At 32.0% G+C, this 20166-nt stretch overlaps 2 protein-coding genes across 3 annotated transcripts; both read left to right on the plus strand.

Annotated features, from left to right (window-relative positions):
• The first annotated feature begins 439 nt into the window (after window positions 1-439).
• On the plus strand, window positions 440-8684 carry LOC148615912 (uncharacterized). Of its 2 annotated transcripts, XM_088582542.1 has the most exons (8): window positions 440-708; window positions 1815-2052; window positions 2803-2874; window positions 4715-4937; window positions 5228-5353; window positions 6059-6284; window positions 6770-6908; window positions 7331-8684. In XM_088582542.1, the coding sequence occupies exons 1-8, from the start codon at window positions 632-634 to the stop codon at window positions 7775-7777; spliced, it is 1548 nt and encodes a 515-aa protein (XP_088438668.1). In that variant the 5' UTR covers window positions 440-631; the 3' UTR covers window positions 7778-8684. The 2 variants fall into 2 exon arrangements, with proteins under 2 accessions (XP_088438668.1, XP_088438669.1); XM_088582543.1 differs by lacking the exon at window positions 2803-2874.
• Window positions 8685-10817: 2133 nt separating this feature from the next.
• Window positions 10818-19998, plus strand: LOC148615913 (uncharacterized). Its single transcript, XM_088582541.1, has 12 exons — window positions 10818-10990; window positions 11630-11656; window positions 12316-12660; window positions 13054-13265; window positions 13658-13822; window positions 14138-14288; window positions 15066-15223; window positions 15600-15751; window positions 16062-16186; window positions 17049-17282; window positions 18663-18734; window positions 19681-19998. Exons 1-12 carry the CDS (start codon window positions 10969-10971, stop codon window positions 19869-19871), a joined length of 1854 nt encoding a protein of 617 aa, XP_088438667.1. The 5' UTR covers window positions 10818-10968; the 3' UTR covers window positions 19872-19998.
• The last annotated feature ends 168 nt before the right edge of the window (window positions 19999-20166 follow it).

Genomic DNA, 20166 nt, shown 5'->3' on the forward strand with positions numbered 1-20166 from the left:
AACAATGATGAAATTGAGTTTCCGTGATTTATTTCGATTCTTATAGGACTAGTTTCTTCATCATTTATGAATAGACGCAGCGTATGTGTTGCACGAAATCTTGATCATGAAATTATCACTTTTTCACCACGGCTGTTGTCTAAAGAGCTTTGAAGCACGTCATATTAGAATTTTTGTTTTACTTGGAACTTATACATTTGTATAAATTCTTTTCATCTTCGATAACAATTATTTCTACGGCATTTAGATATACTCTTAGTTACGTTGACCTCCCACCTAATTTAATTTTGATTTTTTTTTTCTATATTATGACATTTCAATTATGTCATATAAAATGTTTCTTTTAACAAATATTCTTTTCTTGGTAAGTCATTGTTTAGAAATGGGATATCGTCGATGGATATTATTTTATTTTTTTGCAGCGGGGTATGAATAGAACAGCCGTTTCTATCAACGTCGTCAAGGGTAAAACCTGTCCGGATTGGATACGATAAATAACTAATTGTGCAAATAAACCATAGGTACTAATTAACACCACGCGGTTTTATTTAATTTTGGAAGTATTTGTAAGTCTTGTTGCTTATTATGTAGTGTTAACTGCAGATCTTTCCATAAGGTTAAGATATTCGCAATGGCTTTGAATGCTGATGATATTTTGAGGGAACAATTTCCGGATAATGTGTCCATAAGTGACCTATGCGATTGTGGGTAAGTTTTTATCTATAAGTATTCGTGTGTACAAATAATTGAAGTGCTGAAGTACCAGTTTTAAATTTTATTGTAAAGAGTGTTGCTATTTTGTTATTTAACAATGAATATTGCTATATTATCTGTGAAGTGCCACTCTTGGAACCCACGAACTGTGTACTTCGCAATGATTTACTATAGATGTATGTTGGACAAAAAGCTAACTTGCTATTCTTATTTTGAATTAAAGCTGTTATAAAGACTACTTGGAAGGAAAAGCTGTACCATTCAGTTTATATGGGTAAAACAAACTTTACAAGCACCTGCATGAGTAAATAACCACCCTAGATCTAAGGTCAACTACCATTAACCTCTTTTTGAACCCACGATATAAAATCACTCTTTATACATGTCGTATCAGATATTGTCTGTTTCAGTGTCCGTATAATACTAATAGCCAGCCTATTATACCCCCATTAAAAGCATGCCACACTCTTCACCTTTCTCATATTGATCTATACGTCGTGTATTTGTTCAGTTCACCTTTTTAAAGTGCTTCATCAAGTTTAGTAAAACTCTTTACCTAAGTTTTATGTTTCAACTCTCGTTGTTTCATATGACTACTCCATTATCAAGCTGTCTCCCTATGTAATATTTCTAATGTCATTAAAACTGTACGTATATTTAATCCCCGGAGTTATATAGTGCTGACAATGATATTGTCGGAAACACAATGCGATAAGAGATCTACTTCAAAGACGATTAGATTTAAATAGATATAATGTTTTATACGTAATTAAAGGGCAAATATCATTTACCTGGTTATTTGAATACATTGTAATACTCAGTATTCAGTCGTAATTACTGTTTCACGGAATGAAAATTAATAAGTTGGGTAAATTTATACATAGAACATTACCCTTGCACTCTTTGAGCCTAATAATATTATACTTTCATCATAAACAATTTGGAATTCTTAATAACAGATAATTAATAGCACCAAGTCACCAAATTTAACTTATGTGTATATAAGTAATTGTAGTTAGGTATTCCAAAATTTCAAGATTTTTCTGTAGTAGCTTTTTTATTTATCAAAATTCATTAAAAATAGTAAATATTTTCAACAGAAAACACAAACGAAGACCAAATGGACCACCTCCTATACCACGAAAATCCGTACCGTTGCCAGAAACAGACTACAAGTCTACATTCAAAGGGGTCCCTCAGCGTCCACGATCCAGTAAAAGACCCCTGACAGATGTACCCAAGCCAAAGATACCAAAGGAGCCAATGTTTTTCGACACCAACCAACGAGCTGACTTTAAATCACATGGACAAATCGAAAGAACCAAGCCAATTATACCGGTAATATACTTCGTATCCATGTTGAAACGCCACTTACGCTTTTGTTTATTATCAAAGGTTACAAATTGTTTGAATCGAATTTATAAGTTTCATTTTTATATAATGCAGGATGGTTGCATGCCACTTTTATTTTCATGCCCATATACCTTCCTCAAAATTTTGTTTACGATTTCAATTAGGACGAAAATAATGTTGAATGTTGAAACACATAAACTAATTACGGTAGTTTAGATATTTAAAAAAAAAGCATGAAATAGAGAAGTTATTTTCATTGTCAAATTATTGACACCATGACCAATGAATGCCATTTAGATTCACCCATTGTCAATGTAATAACTTTTCCTATAAATTAGAAATTTATTTATACATTGCTTCATTTAATATTTTTTAATGTTTTTTTTTTAATTTCAAAACTACTTTGTATTGATTTTTACAATTTAAATTCCTACAGAAAATCAAGTGTGCATTCTCACTAGCTTACACATTGTCATACTAAGAACCATATGAGGGACAAATAGATATCCTATAAATTCTACATCTTTATATTGTTGTATAGCTAAGCATGGTACGTACAGAGTTGAAACCATTTAGCTCGGCAACATATCTATGATTGCCATTTATACTCAGCCTGAGATTTTTCTGCTATCATCTATTGCACAGAATTTTTTAATAATCATGTGTCGTTTTGTTCATATATTCAATTGTGTTCATGTATCATTTCAAATAGTATTCGCACCATCACATTTTTAGGATTTGTACGGGAGTGCCATTTTCACTACATCTACAAGAAAAATTCAACATGGCCGCCGTGGCAGTAAAAGTGTAAGACAAAACGGAGTAATACACTAAAATTAGGATTGGTTTATCTTATCTTAATTAGCGTAGCAAATCTCATTTCTAGGATTGTATAACAGGATTTTCTGTTTCTTCTTCATACTTGGTTTCAGTAACCGAAGTATGAACTGACGCTCTTGTGTATTTATACACCGTATAGCCTATAAATATTTTAGCTGTTTATTTATAATTAATAAAAATCATTTCTGTATTTCGCACCATCTGTATTCGTCTTACATGAAATGGTTTGTAAGGGATATCTGCTCGACTTTCTCTATGTTACATGTAAACCTAGACTGTTCTTGGTTTCAGCTTCATTTAAAAAACATTTTGAATTGTGGCGTCGATCATAAGGCCGTTAACAAAGTCAGTTACATTTAAATGGTTACAATATTTATGCCTTTTATAATAAAAATGATAATTATCATACTAGTGTACCAATAACAATAACATCAGCTAAGTACATGTAATCATACAAAAAACTTTTAATGGAAATTGTTTGATGATTCGATATTGGACACATAGCTTGTTAAACAGAAAACTCTGGATACAAATTTTAAAACCATCAAAAGCAGTATGGATAGTATAGAATACATAGTTCCCAGTGATGTCCTAAAGTATATGTATGTGCTTCAGTGCAAACACGAGATAAAATGCGTCTCCATAGTAATGTTACATTTAAAGATAGAATTGTCTTATTTATCCTTTGACCCGTGCCATGTTCGCGATTCTTTTCTAAATTTTCGTTTTAGCATTTAGACCATTAATTCTTATTTAAGTTTCTCTAAAACTGTCATTAGCGTGTAAGTATATATCCACATACGTTCTTTCAACTGATGTTCAATCAAGTTGACAATTTATGATAAATGAAGGCAATAGAGGAATTAAGAAGTATGACGGGGTTTAAATCAAGAAATCACAGATGAATAGATCTATTGAAATCTTATATTTGTGTTTCATAATAGCTGAGAAAAAATGTTTTTACTGTATTGATAATTGTATAATTTCATTTACGTTGTGTCAACATTAGGCCCACTTCGAACCTATTAAACCGCGTGTCAATATTAACAAATAAAAGGAAGCAAAAACACATTTGTTCAACAAACTATGTATTAAAGTTTACGACTATGATAAATAAGTAAATCTATATTTCTGTCTGGCTTCTATACTGCAACTAACACTAACGCTCGTGTTAACATTAATAATGCATGCACATGGACCTGTTTACAATTTATCTGTTTAATTCTGCTGCATGATTCTTGCTTGTTATAAACATTTTATACTTACCCATTCATACAAAAAAAAGGTGAACGAACTAAGAAGTTTTGAAATAACGTCTTTTTCTTGTACAAGAAGTAGAAATTTAATGAATATATACATGTTATCTTTTTTGTAAATATTTAATGACGGTTTTCAGAGTTGTACTTGCTATTAAAGCAAATTTTATTGGTTAAAGGTTTTAGAGTTTAACAGTTATCAGTAATAAAACCATTGTCATGTCATTCTACAAAAGTTTGTACATTCGAGTTTTATCCATGCGTTTTCTCTTGAAATGAATAAAGTTGATTTTCATGTTTGGTAAGTCTGGTTTTAAAGCACGAACATCCATTTTACGCAGTATAAAACTCGAGTTAATAGTAGTTTAAGGATCATATTTGTATGGTATTAGTATAAGCCGTCGTGTACTGTTGCAAATAAATTCCAAAATACCAAGATAACTGCTTTTAAACAGATAATACAATTAATTAACCATCCAACTCTTACATAAATAGAAATTTATTTTCTCACAACTTACTCTTGAAATAAGCAGATAGTGTACGATTTACAGGAGGAGAAATTTGAACCGTCGTCAGCAAAGATCGACGGAACAACGTCATACACTGCCGAATTCATCCCCAAACAGTTACAGCCAGAATTCAGACGAATGGAACCAAGGTCTAATTATATCCCATCCAATGCCAAGTTTGAAAAGGTTACCACTAATAAAGAGCACTTTAAAAAATGGGTACCAACAAAACAAGTACTGTTTGGGGAAATGCCATCATTTACAGGTAATAATTACATATACTTTAGATGTTTATTTGGTTCCTTTATAGAATAACTTTTTAATTGATACGCAATATTTTATTTTAAATTGAAAAGTATCACTTTTATGAGTTTTCGTTTATTATTCCATATTTTTTTTAGGTTTTTGGTATCCGACGTTATTTCAAATAAATAAGCTTAGATGAACAGGCATTTAATTAATTTCGGTGATTCTGGTTATAAATGTACTCCTATATACCCACTCTATAATTTTTACTCCAATGAAGCTACTATACTCATTGCTTATTTTATACAGGATCTATTTTGTATCCTCAAATGAAGGAGAAGTATAATGGATCAGAGACTAAGGATGCATTTAAAGGAGAATTTGTAAAGAGACCTGATGCAATTAGGCTAGCCGAAGCTAACATCAAAATGGAAGGTATGACATTAATTACATAACATACATCTTTTATATGACACGACTCCATGACCCCACTGAAAGAAGTTACAGAGGGTATAATGTTTTTGAATTTTCTGTCGGTATGTCATTATTGTGTCGCCACGATAGGCATTTGTATTTTGTGATTGGATTTCATTCCAACTAGAGTGAACTGTTGCAGACAGTAACGGATTGGATCGTATTCGCAAGACGGGTGATATGTTTCCGAGTCTTTCCTGGAAATGTGGTTCCCTAAATCGGATTTCTCTGAAAATCAGTAACTAATATGAAGGTGCCTAGGGCATATGAGCATACTCACTATAGGTTCTTTCATATTTTGCTTTAGACCAGTTTTATTTATTTAAAAAATACTGAAACGCATTTTTTCAGCAACACTGCTAGAATTGTCTGTAGATATTGATCATTTGGTATAATCGTATACATGGTATTTAAACCGTATACAAGAAGTATTACTAAAGACGATTATAGATAATCTATTTAGAAAAGCAATTAACACTGACTAAAAATTTTAAATAAATTCAATTTAATATTTTATCTAAGTCCCCTGGTTAAGTATTTAATTTCAATGAAATGAAATACACACATGGAGACATACGTATTGTACTACAGTAGTATAACATTGCTTTCTGCAGTTTATGTGAAGTGGATGCCATTTATTTGGACTGAAATGTGTTTTTACTTTAGGTGACATGTTCATGAATACAACAAACAATGACACTTTCACCAAACATGATGGAGATCATCGTTCTAAGCGGACCACACACACACCCACGTTAAAAGTATCAAAGAACTTAGGAAAGATAGAAACACAGACACAGAATAGACGTGACTTTCCCCAATACCTTGACCCAGAAAGAGCCAGAGCTGCTGAACCTGCTCCATGTACCATTGATCTGAAATTTGATAACAAGTATGTTTATTATTATTTTTTTTTTAAATTTTGAACTTTTAAAACAATTTTCCATTTTTTTTTTACATTATTTATGTTAAAAATCCACCCATATTCCTAAGAAATTGCGTAATTTATTGATAAATAATAGAACATTCCTTCTCTGGGAAACCGGATAAATATTCTCTCGGATTCTTTTACACTTGCAACCAGTTTACTATTTTACTACTTAAGCAGAGGACGCTTATCCTACCGGTGCACTTGGTCCATGCTCCCAGTTTTTAGTGGAGTCCGAGTTGCTCATTTGCTTTTGTTACTTTGTGTGTATGATTTTAGTTACTTTATGTTCTTTGTTGTGTATGTCTGTTTTCCATGTCGGGCCTTTGTCCCTGTATTACATTCTTTTGAATACCTTATAACCTTGTTTCCCTTGATTACTCTTTTATAAACCAGAACATTTTTATATTGACCATATTTGCCTGCATTGCATTAATATTTTGTTTTAGACGGAGTTTGACTACAGAGCAGAGGGACATATTTAAAGGACACGATGTATTGATCAACCCGATGGCTAAAGCTATAAGGACAGACTATGCTGATTACGAACCACCAACTGTCAAGTTTGAAACAGAAACATGTAACAAGGTATAAATGAATTTAGACATAAAACACTGGCCACTCCTTCGTACAATTTCCAAAACGCTGAAAAGTAAATCAGGAATAAAAGGAATACAAAAGCTGATACACAACCATCAAGACATGCTCCCTAATAAAACGATTTTAAGAATTCTAAGTATTTTAAAGTATGATATGATGTGTGAATAGACAGTGGCATACGGTTATGCTAACAAAATCTTCTTTTTGCTATTAATAACAGTACACACCGTAAGAATATTGAGGCTTTAAAAAGCTGTCTACTTAAATTGATATTCATTTTGTATTTTTTGTTTTAAAATAGAAAAAGATCAAAAAGTACAAAAGATGATTATATTTAGAAAAGAGTACCTCTTTATGATTAGATTCAGAAAAGAGTACCTCTTTATGATATTTGTTTCTGTTACTTTCAGCGTGATTATGTTCCAAAAGAGATTCCAAAGATGTCAATGAAAGCAATACCAAGAGAAGGACAGATTCCACGAAGAGATGATATAAGGTTTGACGATAGAACCATGAACAAAGAATTCTTCAAGAACTGGGGACCTGGAACAAGAGTCAGATACGGAGATTTTCACGAAAACAAGCCCTATCTTCCTCCTCAGACCAAGTTCGAGGGAGCTAGTGTTACAAAGTCTTCATTCATCCCTAAGAAATATGAATTTGTGAAAGACTTTAGACCAGAACATAAGCAAATATCCAAAGACGGCGAAATAGACTTTCAGACCGTTCATAGAGAGACATATATACAACCTGTTATCAAACCGTGTAGAGCTCAGTTGTTTTTATTACAAAGAGAGTTAAAGAAACTAAGACAAGAACGAGAGGGATCTGCTCCACCTGCAATCAGTGCAAAATAATAAAAAAAACTATTGTTTCATTTTTCGGCTCTATTCAAACATCTCTGTTTAAATATAGAAATATTGCTAGATAGATGCTTTGGTCATTTAAATTTTTAAAACTTCGATGTCATTGGTCTTTGTACGTGTTTCCTGTTAATGTTTTATTGTTTTGTTTTGTTTTTTTGTTTTGATTAATTTGATATTTTATTAATGTTTTGCGAGTACTTTGAAAAGTGGAATGAGATTTTGTATGAATCCATTGGTGAAAGTTTACGATAATTGAGATTTGTATTATCAAAATTAGTACAATAGTAACATCATGTTAAATGATTTTTCTTTCTGGATGAAATGTACGTTCAAAATGTATATTTCAGCAAGAGTTACATTAATTAGGGTATGATTATTTATGCAGGGTACATTGCTTTAATTCTCTTTGATTAGTTCTGGTAAAATATATTTCTTTCAAAAAGCAATTTACCCAAAACGCATGAAACATTGTAATTCTAAATCAAATAGTCCCTTTGGTTATTATCACTGGGCATTGACGACCCTTGCCATTCATGACAATCTTAGTTCTCCTGTTTAAATGTTAATTTGTCTCCTTTTACAGAATTTTATGTTTTGTTATTACAGAGTAAATGTTCATTTGTTCAATTGTTGCAAGAAAACTTTTATTTTATATATATATTATATATACCTGACTGAAGAAGAATATATAATTTGAGAAGAGAGACTGTTATTAATTATCTATTTATTCTGTTAACAGCATATGTCTTCTGTAACTAGTGTGTTTCTTTAACAGAAACCATTTGTCATTTCACCCGTTTTTTTATATAATGTAATTTTTATTATTTTTACATCTGTGATAAAATAAATTGCATTTTACGGATGTTTAAAATTTTAATAAATTTCTTTAAAAATTGTACTTTCTTTTTAATATGCATAAAACAGAGGAAACATGCATTGAACCTTTAAAAGACATCCTCTATAATAGAAAAAAGTCACAATCCTAGTATTAATACTTAATTGCATCATATAGATATCAACTACACATTCCATTAACGGTGCAGTACAATGCTAGTACATCATTAATCAGCACTGGAATAATTAACCTAAAAAAACACAGAATTATATACAGCAGAAATGAGTGGACAGTACGCATAATATATAACAGAAATAATTTATATATAACGAAAAACAAACGTTTGAAAGGTTTGTACAAGCAACAGTGTACCACACCAATATAATCCGTTTAGCTAAAAAATATATTACTCTCCACAACGGCAGCGTTCATTAAAAGGCAAAAATTCTCCATTTACACACACTTAAGTAAACGTGTGTACATAAATCAGACAGGTGATTATAGATCACAGATCACACAACCAGTCTTAGGTTTTTCATTTGGGTGTTGCACTTTTGAGACAATATATATATATACAAACTTACAACCCGGATATGATATCCCAAAAGTGATAGTTAACATGTTCAACTGTATACAGGATGTTCCTTGTCTTATATAATTATGTGATTTTATAAAGAAAAATACTCATTGAAGTTAAAGAATGTGTAATTCAAACGAATTAAACTTTTAAACATACTTCGTAACAAGCAATTTATACATATTTGTGTTCATATGAAAAAAAATCGCAAGAGACACAAAAAGAATTCGATCACGTGACCAGTGCATAGCGAATTCTGACATTAAATAAATTAATAGTCATAAAATATGAAGAGAGAATAGCTTTGTGACATTAAATATTGGTAGAAAAGCCAAACAACCTTACCATATAATGTTGATGCAAATCTGTAATCCAACATGTGTTCAGTCAAACTCTAGCATACAGCATTAACTTATAGTAAATGTGTGCTTTCTTCCATTTGAAATTTCCTCTTTAAATTATTTCTCTTTGGTTTAATCCCATCTTTATTTGAATTAAATGTATATTTTGTTTTCGTTAAACAATTATTTATATCGGATATTACGTTATTTCTATTTTTTCATTACTTGAGGTAATCATTCAACAAATATTTTTCCTTGTTTCTTTTAATCATTTACGTCATACCATGTAAACATATAAGCTATACACAGTCAATGTAATTCTCTTTGACGCCAATTCGAATAACCAAAATAATGTATTATATGTATTTTACATCCTAAAATATGTTCACTATTTTGTAAATAGGTTTAAAATCAACTTCAATAAGGTAAAAATGAAAAGACACAAAATGAATCATTCAACCTGTGATTGATTTGTTTAATTAAAACTGTACATTACAAATCAGGAACATTTTGTTTTAAATGAGAAGCTTACGAAGTGTTTATATTAATGGCATTTGGAGTCTTTTTAAATTTTGCTTTGTGGCTCATTGAGGAGACACTTTTTTTGCCATTTAATCTTCGTTAAAACCTTATATTTGTTGTTAAACAAAGCTTCAAAATTGTGAACTCGTGTCAACTGATGAACACAAATCAAAAGAGTATTTTGTTGAACACAGATAAATAACAACAGAAGTATCTGACTTACAGAGGACCTGTACTATATGTTAGATGTCATCTGATAAAACAAGAAATGTTTCCTGTTTGGCCATTCTTGATATTACTTAGGTTATCCAAACTCTGAAGATGGGGGTTAAATATTTATCCCTTTGTTTTTATGTTTGCATCATTGGTAATTAGTTTGTTTCATACAAAGGTTGTCAACTTGGAATTTAAGTTGAAATCTTATCTTTATAAGATGGATGTTTTCTTCATTAGCTTCACGATTCTGGTTGACATTGACCAATTCATCACCAATATGAGGACTAAATGTACTTAAAATATTGAAATATTATTTGTTTGTAACAAAAAGGCGGGGGTGTTTAGGCCATATATCGTGTTGTTTTACTGATTATTTCATGTTTTCCGGATAGAAAGGCTTTCGTCAAAGGGAGACCAATAGGGGACCCCATGTACGTGTTATGAATGTAAACAAACAACACCCAAGTCACATTAAGGATAAAAATAGCAATGCGTTGATTAGGTTTGTCACAATAACGACAGAATAAATACTTTGGGAGACCAAAGACAGGACACAAATTTAAAGAGCAGTTGGAGGAGTAGTGTGTTAACAGCGATGATCATTTGAGAACCAGAGAACATTTTTAATTTCTCGTTACAAAATTACAATTATATATTGGAACTATTCAGACATTACATATAAAACCTAACGATGAAATCTATCTTTCTATTAGGTAAGTAATATTGAAATTCATTATTTCCTACGGGAGACTTTCATTAGCAGAAAATAATAATTTTGAATTTCGACTACAATGAATATTTAACTATTAATTCAGTAAAAGGCATTAACATGATTATTTTTTAAACATTTGTTAGTACTAAGTGCTATCATACATGCCAATTATACCGGTTTTTCGGTTCAAAAGAAGAAGAAACTTTCTCTACAATCTGAAACCGTTTTGCAGATTTGTTTTAAGAAAATATGTCAGAAAATTTTATTTCATTTATTAGATACCAAATGTACCTAATTACAGCAGTTTATTGCTATATCTTCATTTATCTTCGTATCTACGGATACATCAGTAAGTATTATAAGTTATAACGTAACTATGGATACACCAGTAAGTATCATAAGTTATAACGTATCTATGGATACATCAGTAAGTATTATAAGTTATAACGTAACTTTTTTTAAAATTCGTACCTAATGTCAGCTTTAGTCAGCATGTTTTCATTTGCTAGGTTTGTCGTGCTTGATTTATTTTATTTTATTTTATTTTTGTTTTGTTCTGTTTTCTTTTTGTTTGTTTTTGTTTTAACTTTGAAAAGTTTAATGTAAGTTAACCATTATATATCTTTTTTTTAATTTTCAGTAACCTTACCGTCAATAGTATACTCATGTAAGTATTGTTAACAAGTTAAGTAGCAACTTCATGGAAATAAAAATGCATGTAGCCTTTTTGAGGTGTATCATATATTACAGAATTTGCATCATTCTTACAAAGATAACTATTTAACAATTTATCTAATTATGTAGCTAAACGTGTTCATGGCTTAAAACAATTTTGAATCAAAAATATGTTTTATAGAGTAGGCTGATAGATTTTTAAAATATGACTTGTATGGTATTTTCGTCAGTTATGAATTTTCGTCATAAATATTTTCCGGAGCTGTTTGATAATCTGTATAAGTTCTTTTTTTATTGATGAGAAATCACTACATTATTCAACAGAGATATACATTCTAAAACTTTAAACACTAATAATACACATAGAATTATCTACCAATAATCTGACCAAAAATATTTCACTGGCTATCTTAACTCCGAGTTTCAGTACCATTATATTGCCACTAACTCAAAAGTATGAAGAAAAAAATATAAATCAAAATAGTTTGTTCATCAAATTGTTCTGATTTTCCGGAATCCACATTGAACATGTAACCTATTTTTAATTATAAATGTCCATACGAATCCTTGATATTTTTTTAGACGAACCTTTAAAACACTTCAGTTTAATTCTCTATATGTAAGTTGTCTTTTTTTCTTCTTCTTCTTCAGTAAACTCTGTGATATGTGATTTTAAGACAAAAGCCGTATCGTGTCAGTCTGGATTTACAATCCAAATTACAAGCGTAAACTTCGGAAGAACAGTAAATAACATATGTAGGCGCCATTCAAAAACCGACTGCTACTCTTCGGGACGAGTAACTGGTTTTGTGGCTAAAAAATGTAACAATAAAGACGTTTGTCAATTAACGGCGTCGGTGGCGGCATTAGGAGAGGATCCATGCCCAAACGTTCCAAAATACCTGGATGTTAACTATGTTTGTAATCCAGTCCCGACGACAACAACGACGACAACAACGACAACCACACCCATGCCGACAGTTAAACCATTGTCAGGTAGTGTATATTCTATCATTTGCTGTTTTAAATGTTTTGATTGGGAAACTTACGACAATAAATATTTTAGATCGGGATTTAGAATTCGAATCAATTCATCTCTCTTAACTTTGCTCCTATTTTCAAATTAAGCATTTCCCTCAACTCAAAAAGATAAAGTAGGTCTACCACATATATGTGTTATATATTATTTTCAACCTCTTACCGTATGCCTGTATTTCATTGACCGCATGAATAATCCTGAGATTTTTTTTCATGAAATAATACCAATAATGCAAATTTTAATTTTCTTATATACGAATCTGTCTTTTTTTTTTAAACAAAATTGCACGTATAAAACTAACAATCAAATAACAATGTACATATCTGTAGTGGTTACCTCTATATATATAGGACCACAAGTATGTCATCAACATTTGGTATCTGGACCACATGGTGTTGTTGACACTCAGATACAGGCCTCAACCCGATATACCAACGGTTCAAGATACAACTTTGCACCACCAAGAGGAAGGCTCCATACACCAACCATTGATTTTCAAAACGGCACCATACTTGGAGGAGGATGGTCAGCTGCACTGAACGACAAAAGTCAGTTTATACAGGTACGGGAGTGTTCTGAAAATTGTTTTATGTTTCACTTTGATTTTGTTTCATCAATGCAAGCCAACGTTTTTTAATAATTGTTTTGTACAATAGGTAGCAATGAGACACGAAATTACACGATCTTGTCATGATTTACAAATAAAATCGAAAATGACTTTTTTGGAAAATATTTAAAGTTCCTTTTGTCTATTTTTTTCATTTGCAAATTAAGCATATGAGTTCATGGCGTTGTGCAGTATAGCAATCTTTTAAAAAATTTTGACAGTGAAGCGTTAAATTCTAGCTAAATCCCATTTTATCATTAAGGTATATATTCATGATGATAAATTTACTAAGAACAGAAATAATAAAGACTTATTTTGGTTAACGTTCCATTTGCGCTATATGGTAGGTTGAACTAAACAAAGTGAGCACTGTACGCGGAGTTGTAACACAAGGAAGAAATGTCGACCTCGTTAGTGGTTGTTGTCACGAAAGAGTAACAAAATTTGCCGTTTCCTACAGTATCGACGGAACAAAATATGAGTTCATCAAAGACCAACAGGGAAATAATCAGGTACAAACGTGTTTTTCCCTTAACTTTGTTTTTAATTGATATCAACGTTAAGTGTATATTCACGTTTTAGGTAGAAAATTGCTTTAATTATTATCATGTATGAATAACTATATTAAATTCGCGCTATAAATGCAGTGTTTCTATAGTAGATACAACTTAATCTAAAAACAACTACAGAGCTCGATTATCATTGGTTTGAACTTTCAGTTTCGGTTTAACATGCCTTAAAGATAGACCATTTAGCAGATTTAAAGAAGTCATTCAAAGTAAAAATTCATTTAATTAAATCGATAATTACGGTAGACATAATTACAGGAGTTCACAGGAAATACAAAAGATGAGGAATCAGTTGTAACCAATATGCTGGGTTGTCCAATAATAGCACAGTTTGTTCGCATCCACCCTCTTGATTGGTACAACCATATTTCCATGCGCTTTGATTTGATTGGCTGCCCAACTGAATCAGGTAGATCTTTTACAAGTGTAATTATAATCAAAGCGGCTCACAAAGTTTGCATCGTAAGGCACAGATGTTAATGAGATAACCCCAACCAGTCATACGAAAATGAAACCAACCACCAGGAGACATCTTCACTGTCTGTCATTGAAGCGGAATACCATTCAATTTCAGCGATAAGCTATTATCGGCTTCTATGACAAAGTTTAATTACAATAGCTAACAGAATAATTGCAAAAGTAACAAAGTAAAGGGACTGGAAGACCATGGTGCAAGAACCTAAATTTGGACAAGTCTTTATATATCACATTATGAAAGTGTTAGATCATGCCTACAAAATGGTGTAGTCGCAAAGTTCTCATGCTAATGCAGAAATTAAAAGGCGGTGATGAAATGAATTTTTTTTTTAGAATATGCCCTTATCAAAATAATAACGCGAGGTGTATGTAAGCGCCTGTTATACTCTTGATCTTGAACATGCATGTTTGTATGGTATTTAAGTTGAATTTCCAATGATATGCATTTGTCATATGCTGCAAGTATATTTGAATATAATAAATTGATCCCATTTGAAGTAAATAAATTCACTTCACTTAGACACACGGACGTAAGACACCCAAAAAATGTTGTCAAGAACGTTCATTTTCCTTAGTTACTGTGAAAATTGATAGTATATGATGATGCTTCACAACTTTGACTTGATATAGAGCAAGAATACATAAAGTAATGAAAGACCAAATAGTAATACAATTTTTTATTATGTTTAAAACGAATTGTTTCTTATAGATCAGTTAGGTAAATGTCCGAAAGGATGGGAAGAACGAACTGGAACGGACGATTGTTATATCATTACCGCAAAGAAAACCAAGTCATGGATGGAAGCAAGACAAGACTGTTTAAATAATCAGGGAGATCTCGTAAAAATTGACAGTCTAGCAGAAAAGGTATTGCATGTACAAATTAATGTTTTACCATAAAAAGAAGTCATTTGAAATACTAATTTTATTTCTCACTTAGTGTATCAAGAAATGAATAATTAAGTAACTTTTTACCAGTTTTAAAGCATAATAAAGTTAAAAGTACAGTTTGAATTAATGGTTAAAACATGCTCGAAACTGCTTTAAACAGATGCACGTAACTTTGTTTTATATTTAACATATATTATATATTATTTGTCATTCTGATCATAATAGCACGAACACACCAGGATACTTTAGTAATGAAAGCTGTACTTGGTAAAAAGACTGTAACAGCTTGTTGTGCTATAAATTAATATTGTTTTCAATAAAAATATTGTTTTTATTTTTGTCTTTTTCGTAGACATGGCTAAAGAATAGGTTAGCTCAAATACAACGCACTAAGTTCGCTTCCAATCAGTTATACCAGGTGTGGATAGGTCTAAACAATAGACCACGTAAGGATTCTAATAAATATGCATGGACTGATGGCACGCCTCATGACCCTTCTATATTGTAAGTGATACTATATTCATAATACCGAAAATTTCTTATAATCAGACCAAACAGTACTTATTTTTACTTGTAGGAAACTGTTTTATATGTATGTCGTCAAATTGTAGCTCATGATATCTAATAATTATATAAAATACTTATAAGCTAAAATCTGATACTATTACTTAGCAGCACTCTGTTTAAATATTCAAATCCAAACAAATTTAGCAACAGGGTAAAAATTATAATTTTATTTTCATAATTTCACACCACCGTGTTTAAAAGTCGACCAGAAATATGAACATGCAATGTAAATAATATTATATACCAGGCCATGGAAGAAGGGCAATCCAGATAATTTTGCTGGGACAGAACATTGTGGTGAATTTGTTAACGAAGAATTAAACGATGTAAACTGCTTCTCTCCCTTACCATATGTTTGTGAGAAGAAGAAATGTAAGTAAATCTTATTTTAATTCCTTTTCCTTATTTTGGACAGAGCGCTAACCATGTTCTAATGCTACTGGTGAACGGTTGCTTTTTGAAAGATGTGTACAGCATACAATACTTGGTCAATATCTGTATGATCTTTTTTCTACACAAAAAAATAAAAAATAAAAAAATAACCAAACATCCTCACAATACTTTGCTCTTGTGACGTACAATACTTTTTGCCGGTGACGATAAGACATAAACCATGAACTATGTGCAAAATTTAGGTAGTTTCTTAGAAAAGTCGTGAAAAACTAAAATGTTATCGATGGTGCCGAGATTGCTCCATTGCTCCACGACGTAACTCATTCCCAGACCTTTCCTCAGTCGTCTTCTAAATAATTTGCTATATGCACGAGATGTAAACTAACATGACAAATAACCCCGTACCGTGTTTTGAAACAAAATATTCATAGCAAACATGCACTAAATTGGTTAATCCTTAAATGATATATCAAACCAATAATTATTCACAAATAAATAAGATTGGAACATAAAGTCAGAATTCAAGTGTATAAATTACAAAATACAGCGGTATAAATGTTTATTTAAATGTAATATTCACTTTTTCCCCTTAGATGTGCATGGAAGGATGAAATTAGATAAATATGATTGCTTAATTTAAAACGATTTGAAACTAATCTTTAACAGAACTAGTAATTTCCTGGTTTCATTGGCATTATTTCTTTTTAATTTACAGTATCAGTTCCGTTTCTAAAACTTTCGGTTTAGGGAATCATTTAAGTTTGCACAAACTTCCCAAGACAATTATGTTTTCCCTGTACACTGCACCAAAAATCAAGACCGAATTTTAATTTTTTGACAGTGTGGACACCTCCAAGCAATGCTATCTACAACAATAACGTCAACAATAAGAATAACAATAACAATAATGGGAACAGTACTGGTGGTGGAGGGACTGGTGGCGGCTGCAATCCCTCAGGAAATATCGGTAATACCCAATCGGGCACTACAACCCCTGGAAATGGTGGCAGTGGCAATGTGACTCCGCATAAAAATGTGGCTCCAGCCACGCTTAAACAACTTGTTCCAACAATGAGTAAGTGAATTAGATATATCTTCTTTTCTTAAACACACATCAATACTCAGACATTCTCAACCTCAATCTCTGTTTGTATAAATTTACATTAGTACCAAGACATTCTAAATCTCTTTTTTATAAACATACATTGATACTCAGACATAATATATTTCTTTTTCAAGATTAATAGGACGTTGTCTACAAAGTAACCGTGTTCAAAACTATTTTCAATGTACCTCAGTAAAGGTAAAGCGGCATAGAACTATCAGTGTTCAGCAAAATTATCATTTCTAAATATCGTTTTATCTCACAAAAAAAACAAGAGGCTTCCAGGAGACTGAATCGCTCATTTGGTTATTTTCTGTTTTAAGTTTGTTTTTGACATTTCAAAGGCAATTACTCTAACAAGGAGTCATCTGACAATTTTGATCCAGTATAGACCATTGTAGCCTTATCATAAGTATCATGTCATCAATTAAAAGTTTTTTTTCCTGTCTATTATTTCAAGATAGGGGCTTAAAAACTGCAGAAAACGTCATTATTTGACTTTCAAGGCCAATAATTCTATCAAGGAGTTGGCCAACAACTTTGACAATGTACACTTTTGTAGAGCTGTTCTAGCTGAAGAAGGAAGGTCAAATTTCTTCCCAATATCTCTAATAGGTTTTCAGATATACGTAGAAATTGGTGATTTAAACCCTATGAAGTAATAATCGATGATTGGTTGATGGTACGCCCGAGCAGCAATATTTCAGCTATATTCAGGCAATGAACATGAAATGGATGATAAAATGAACATGAAATGATAATGAAATGAAAATGGGATGGGACATATGGATGTTAGGGTCGATAAATTTTGATTGCCACTGGAAATTGGGAGAGATGGGTAAGGTAGGGCAATTTAGCCTCATGTGGCGGAGTCCTATGATTCCTACTCTGGGAGAATACCACAGGAGGGTTCTGTAACGTGCGAGGAACGTGGCATCTTTCCCAACACGTTGTACCACTATGGTTTGCGGTCAGGTTTTCCGTATTATGGCCTGATAACCCCAGCATGAAACATGCCAGGTTTAACCCATTCCACCACCTGGGGCGTACAACCCATTTGCTCTGTGGGCAGAGCGTCCTAGCCCCCGGTCAGGGTTCTGAGCACTATATACATGTAGTCGCCTTTACGACAAGCTTAGTGCTGCTGCGGGCCTATTCTTTTAACACCCGGACCCGCACGGGGTGGTTATAATCGACTAAGTGGTTTCAGAGGACAAGATTTTTAAAGAAAAGTTTACGATGGTTGACAGACGTCAAGTAGTGACAAAAGCTCACATTGTCTTTTTAGTCAAGATGATTATATCGGTTTGATTAGATGATACTGTGATCAATTATCTCCGTCCTTTTCAGAACCTAACAGTGGTAATATACCATGTCCTGTTGGTGGTAACTGTATTACTGTGGGGAATAACTTTTTCACAAGTAAGTAGACATATACAATTATACATCTTAATAAGGGTTTTTTGGCGACTTATGGAATATTGCAAAGTTTGAGCTGTCGGCTTTAAGAAGAAAAAAGTAAAGGAAAAAGATGAATGATATATCAATTACAAGTGGAATCACACGGTAGGACAAATAGTTAATTGAACAGACAATTTTATTTAACAATGTTTAAAACAATGTCTTCTTTGTAAAGAGACGATTTCATATATGAACACCCTTTGCAATTATAACGGCGATACTACTTTAAGTTACTTACGTTCATGTCCGCAGATGTGAAGATTTCTCACACCTGAAGTACCAAAGTATGACCTGAAGCTTAGCCGAAGGACGTACAGGGTACTGAAATGTAACAATTCTCCATAGCTCGGATTCGAACGTATTTAACGAAATCATCCCAGATATTAGTCCATTTTTCACCGAGAGAGCCAAAATAACGTTTTCTTTTTGCAATATTTTGATATTGTAACGAATTTATGAAATTCGAGTCGTTTTCATTAAAGTGTTGGAATCTATCTTTATAGGAACTCAAAGTGTACTTAAAATATCGGATTCTTTGGAATTGTACAATTTTGACTTTGGCGCTATTTTGCCTGGTAATGCCGTCACAACTACATGACATCGATATAGTTAATCTGCATATGCAGGAGATTACTATAAAAACAGTTCGCGCACGCAAACAAAACAATCTACTCTAGTGTAGCAGCAGATTCAGTAAAGAATATTTGAAATTTACGTTTCTCGTGTTGTTAGAGAATATTTCAATTTTTTTTTCATATCCAAATGTCAATAAGAAACTGCTTAATAGTGAGTGATGTTCCACCGGGACATTGTTAGTTACACCCAGAAATATGGCTATGCAATATCAAATACATTTAAAACATGAAAGAAGGTAAATTTAATTGATAAAATATTTAATAATTTATAGATGGTTGTGGAAATGGAACCGATACGTGTATAAATAAAGGTCTCGGGGACCATCAGTCGTGTAAAGGATGCCATTATTACCTAACATGTGCTCCAAGTGGCGTCTTCACTCGGCCTTGTCCTGTCCAGCTGAAATTTGACGACAACCTGAAGGCTTGCGTAGGGATATCATCGACATGCAAAGGACCATAGTCCTTAAGAACAAACGAAACACATAAACACATATTTTTTAAGTACTCATTTATGACTTTTTTATTGTCAACTATTACATTAATTTATTGTGTAAGAGAATTTTCATTAAAATGATATTTAACTAGAATTGTTTTTGTTTTTACTTGCATAGCTGTCATATTTGTATAGTTTGTTTCAATTTTATAAGACCGATAAAAGGTCGTCGAACGGCGTACATATAGATAAAAGAGACACTTAATACAAGAAAATAAGGCATTGGTTCCAGAAAAAGCACATGCGATGATAGAATATCAGA

Source organism: Perna viridis, chromosome 5, assembly GCF_037379345.1.
Source record: "Perna viridis isolate PV_CMFRI_1.1 ecotype Kerala chromosome 5, ASM3737934v1, whole genome shotgun sequence".
Taxonomy (NCBI): Eukaryota; Metazoa; Mollusca; class Bivalvia; order Mytilida; family Mytilidae; genus Perna; species Perna viridis.

Coding starts and splice junctions, on each gene's coding strand:
- LOC148615913 (XM_088582541.1), top strand. CDS start 10,969: ATGAAATCTATCTTTCTATTAG. Junction 15,224..15,599: donor TTGACAGTCTAGCAGAAAAG/GTATTGCATGTA, acceptor TCTTTTTCGTAG/ACATGGCTAAAGAATAGGTT. Junction 15,752..16,061: donor CCTCATGACCCTTCTATATT/GTAAGTGATACT, acceptor ATTATATACCAG/GCCATGGAAGAAGGGCAATC.
- LOC148615912 (XM_088582542.1), top strand. CDS start 632: ATGGCTTTGAATGCTGATGATATTTTGAGGGAACAATTTCCGGATAAT. Junction 709..1,814: donor AGTGACCTATGCGATTGTGG/GTAAGTTTTTAT, acceptor TATTTTCAACAG/AAAACACAAACGAAGACCAA. Junction 6,285..6,769: donor GATCTGAAATTTGATAACAA/GTATGTTTATTA, acceptor ATTTTGTTTTAG/ACGGAGTTTGACTACAGAGC.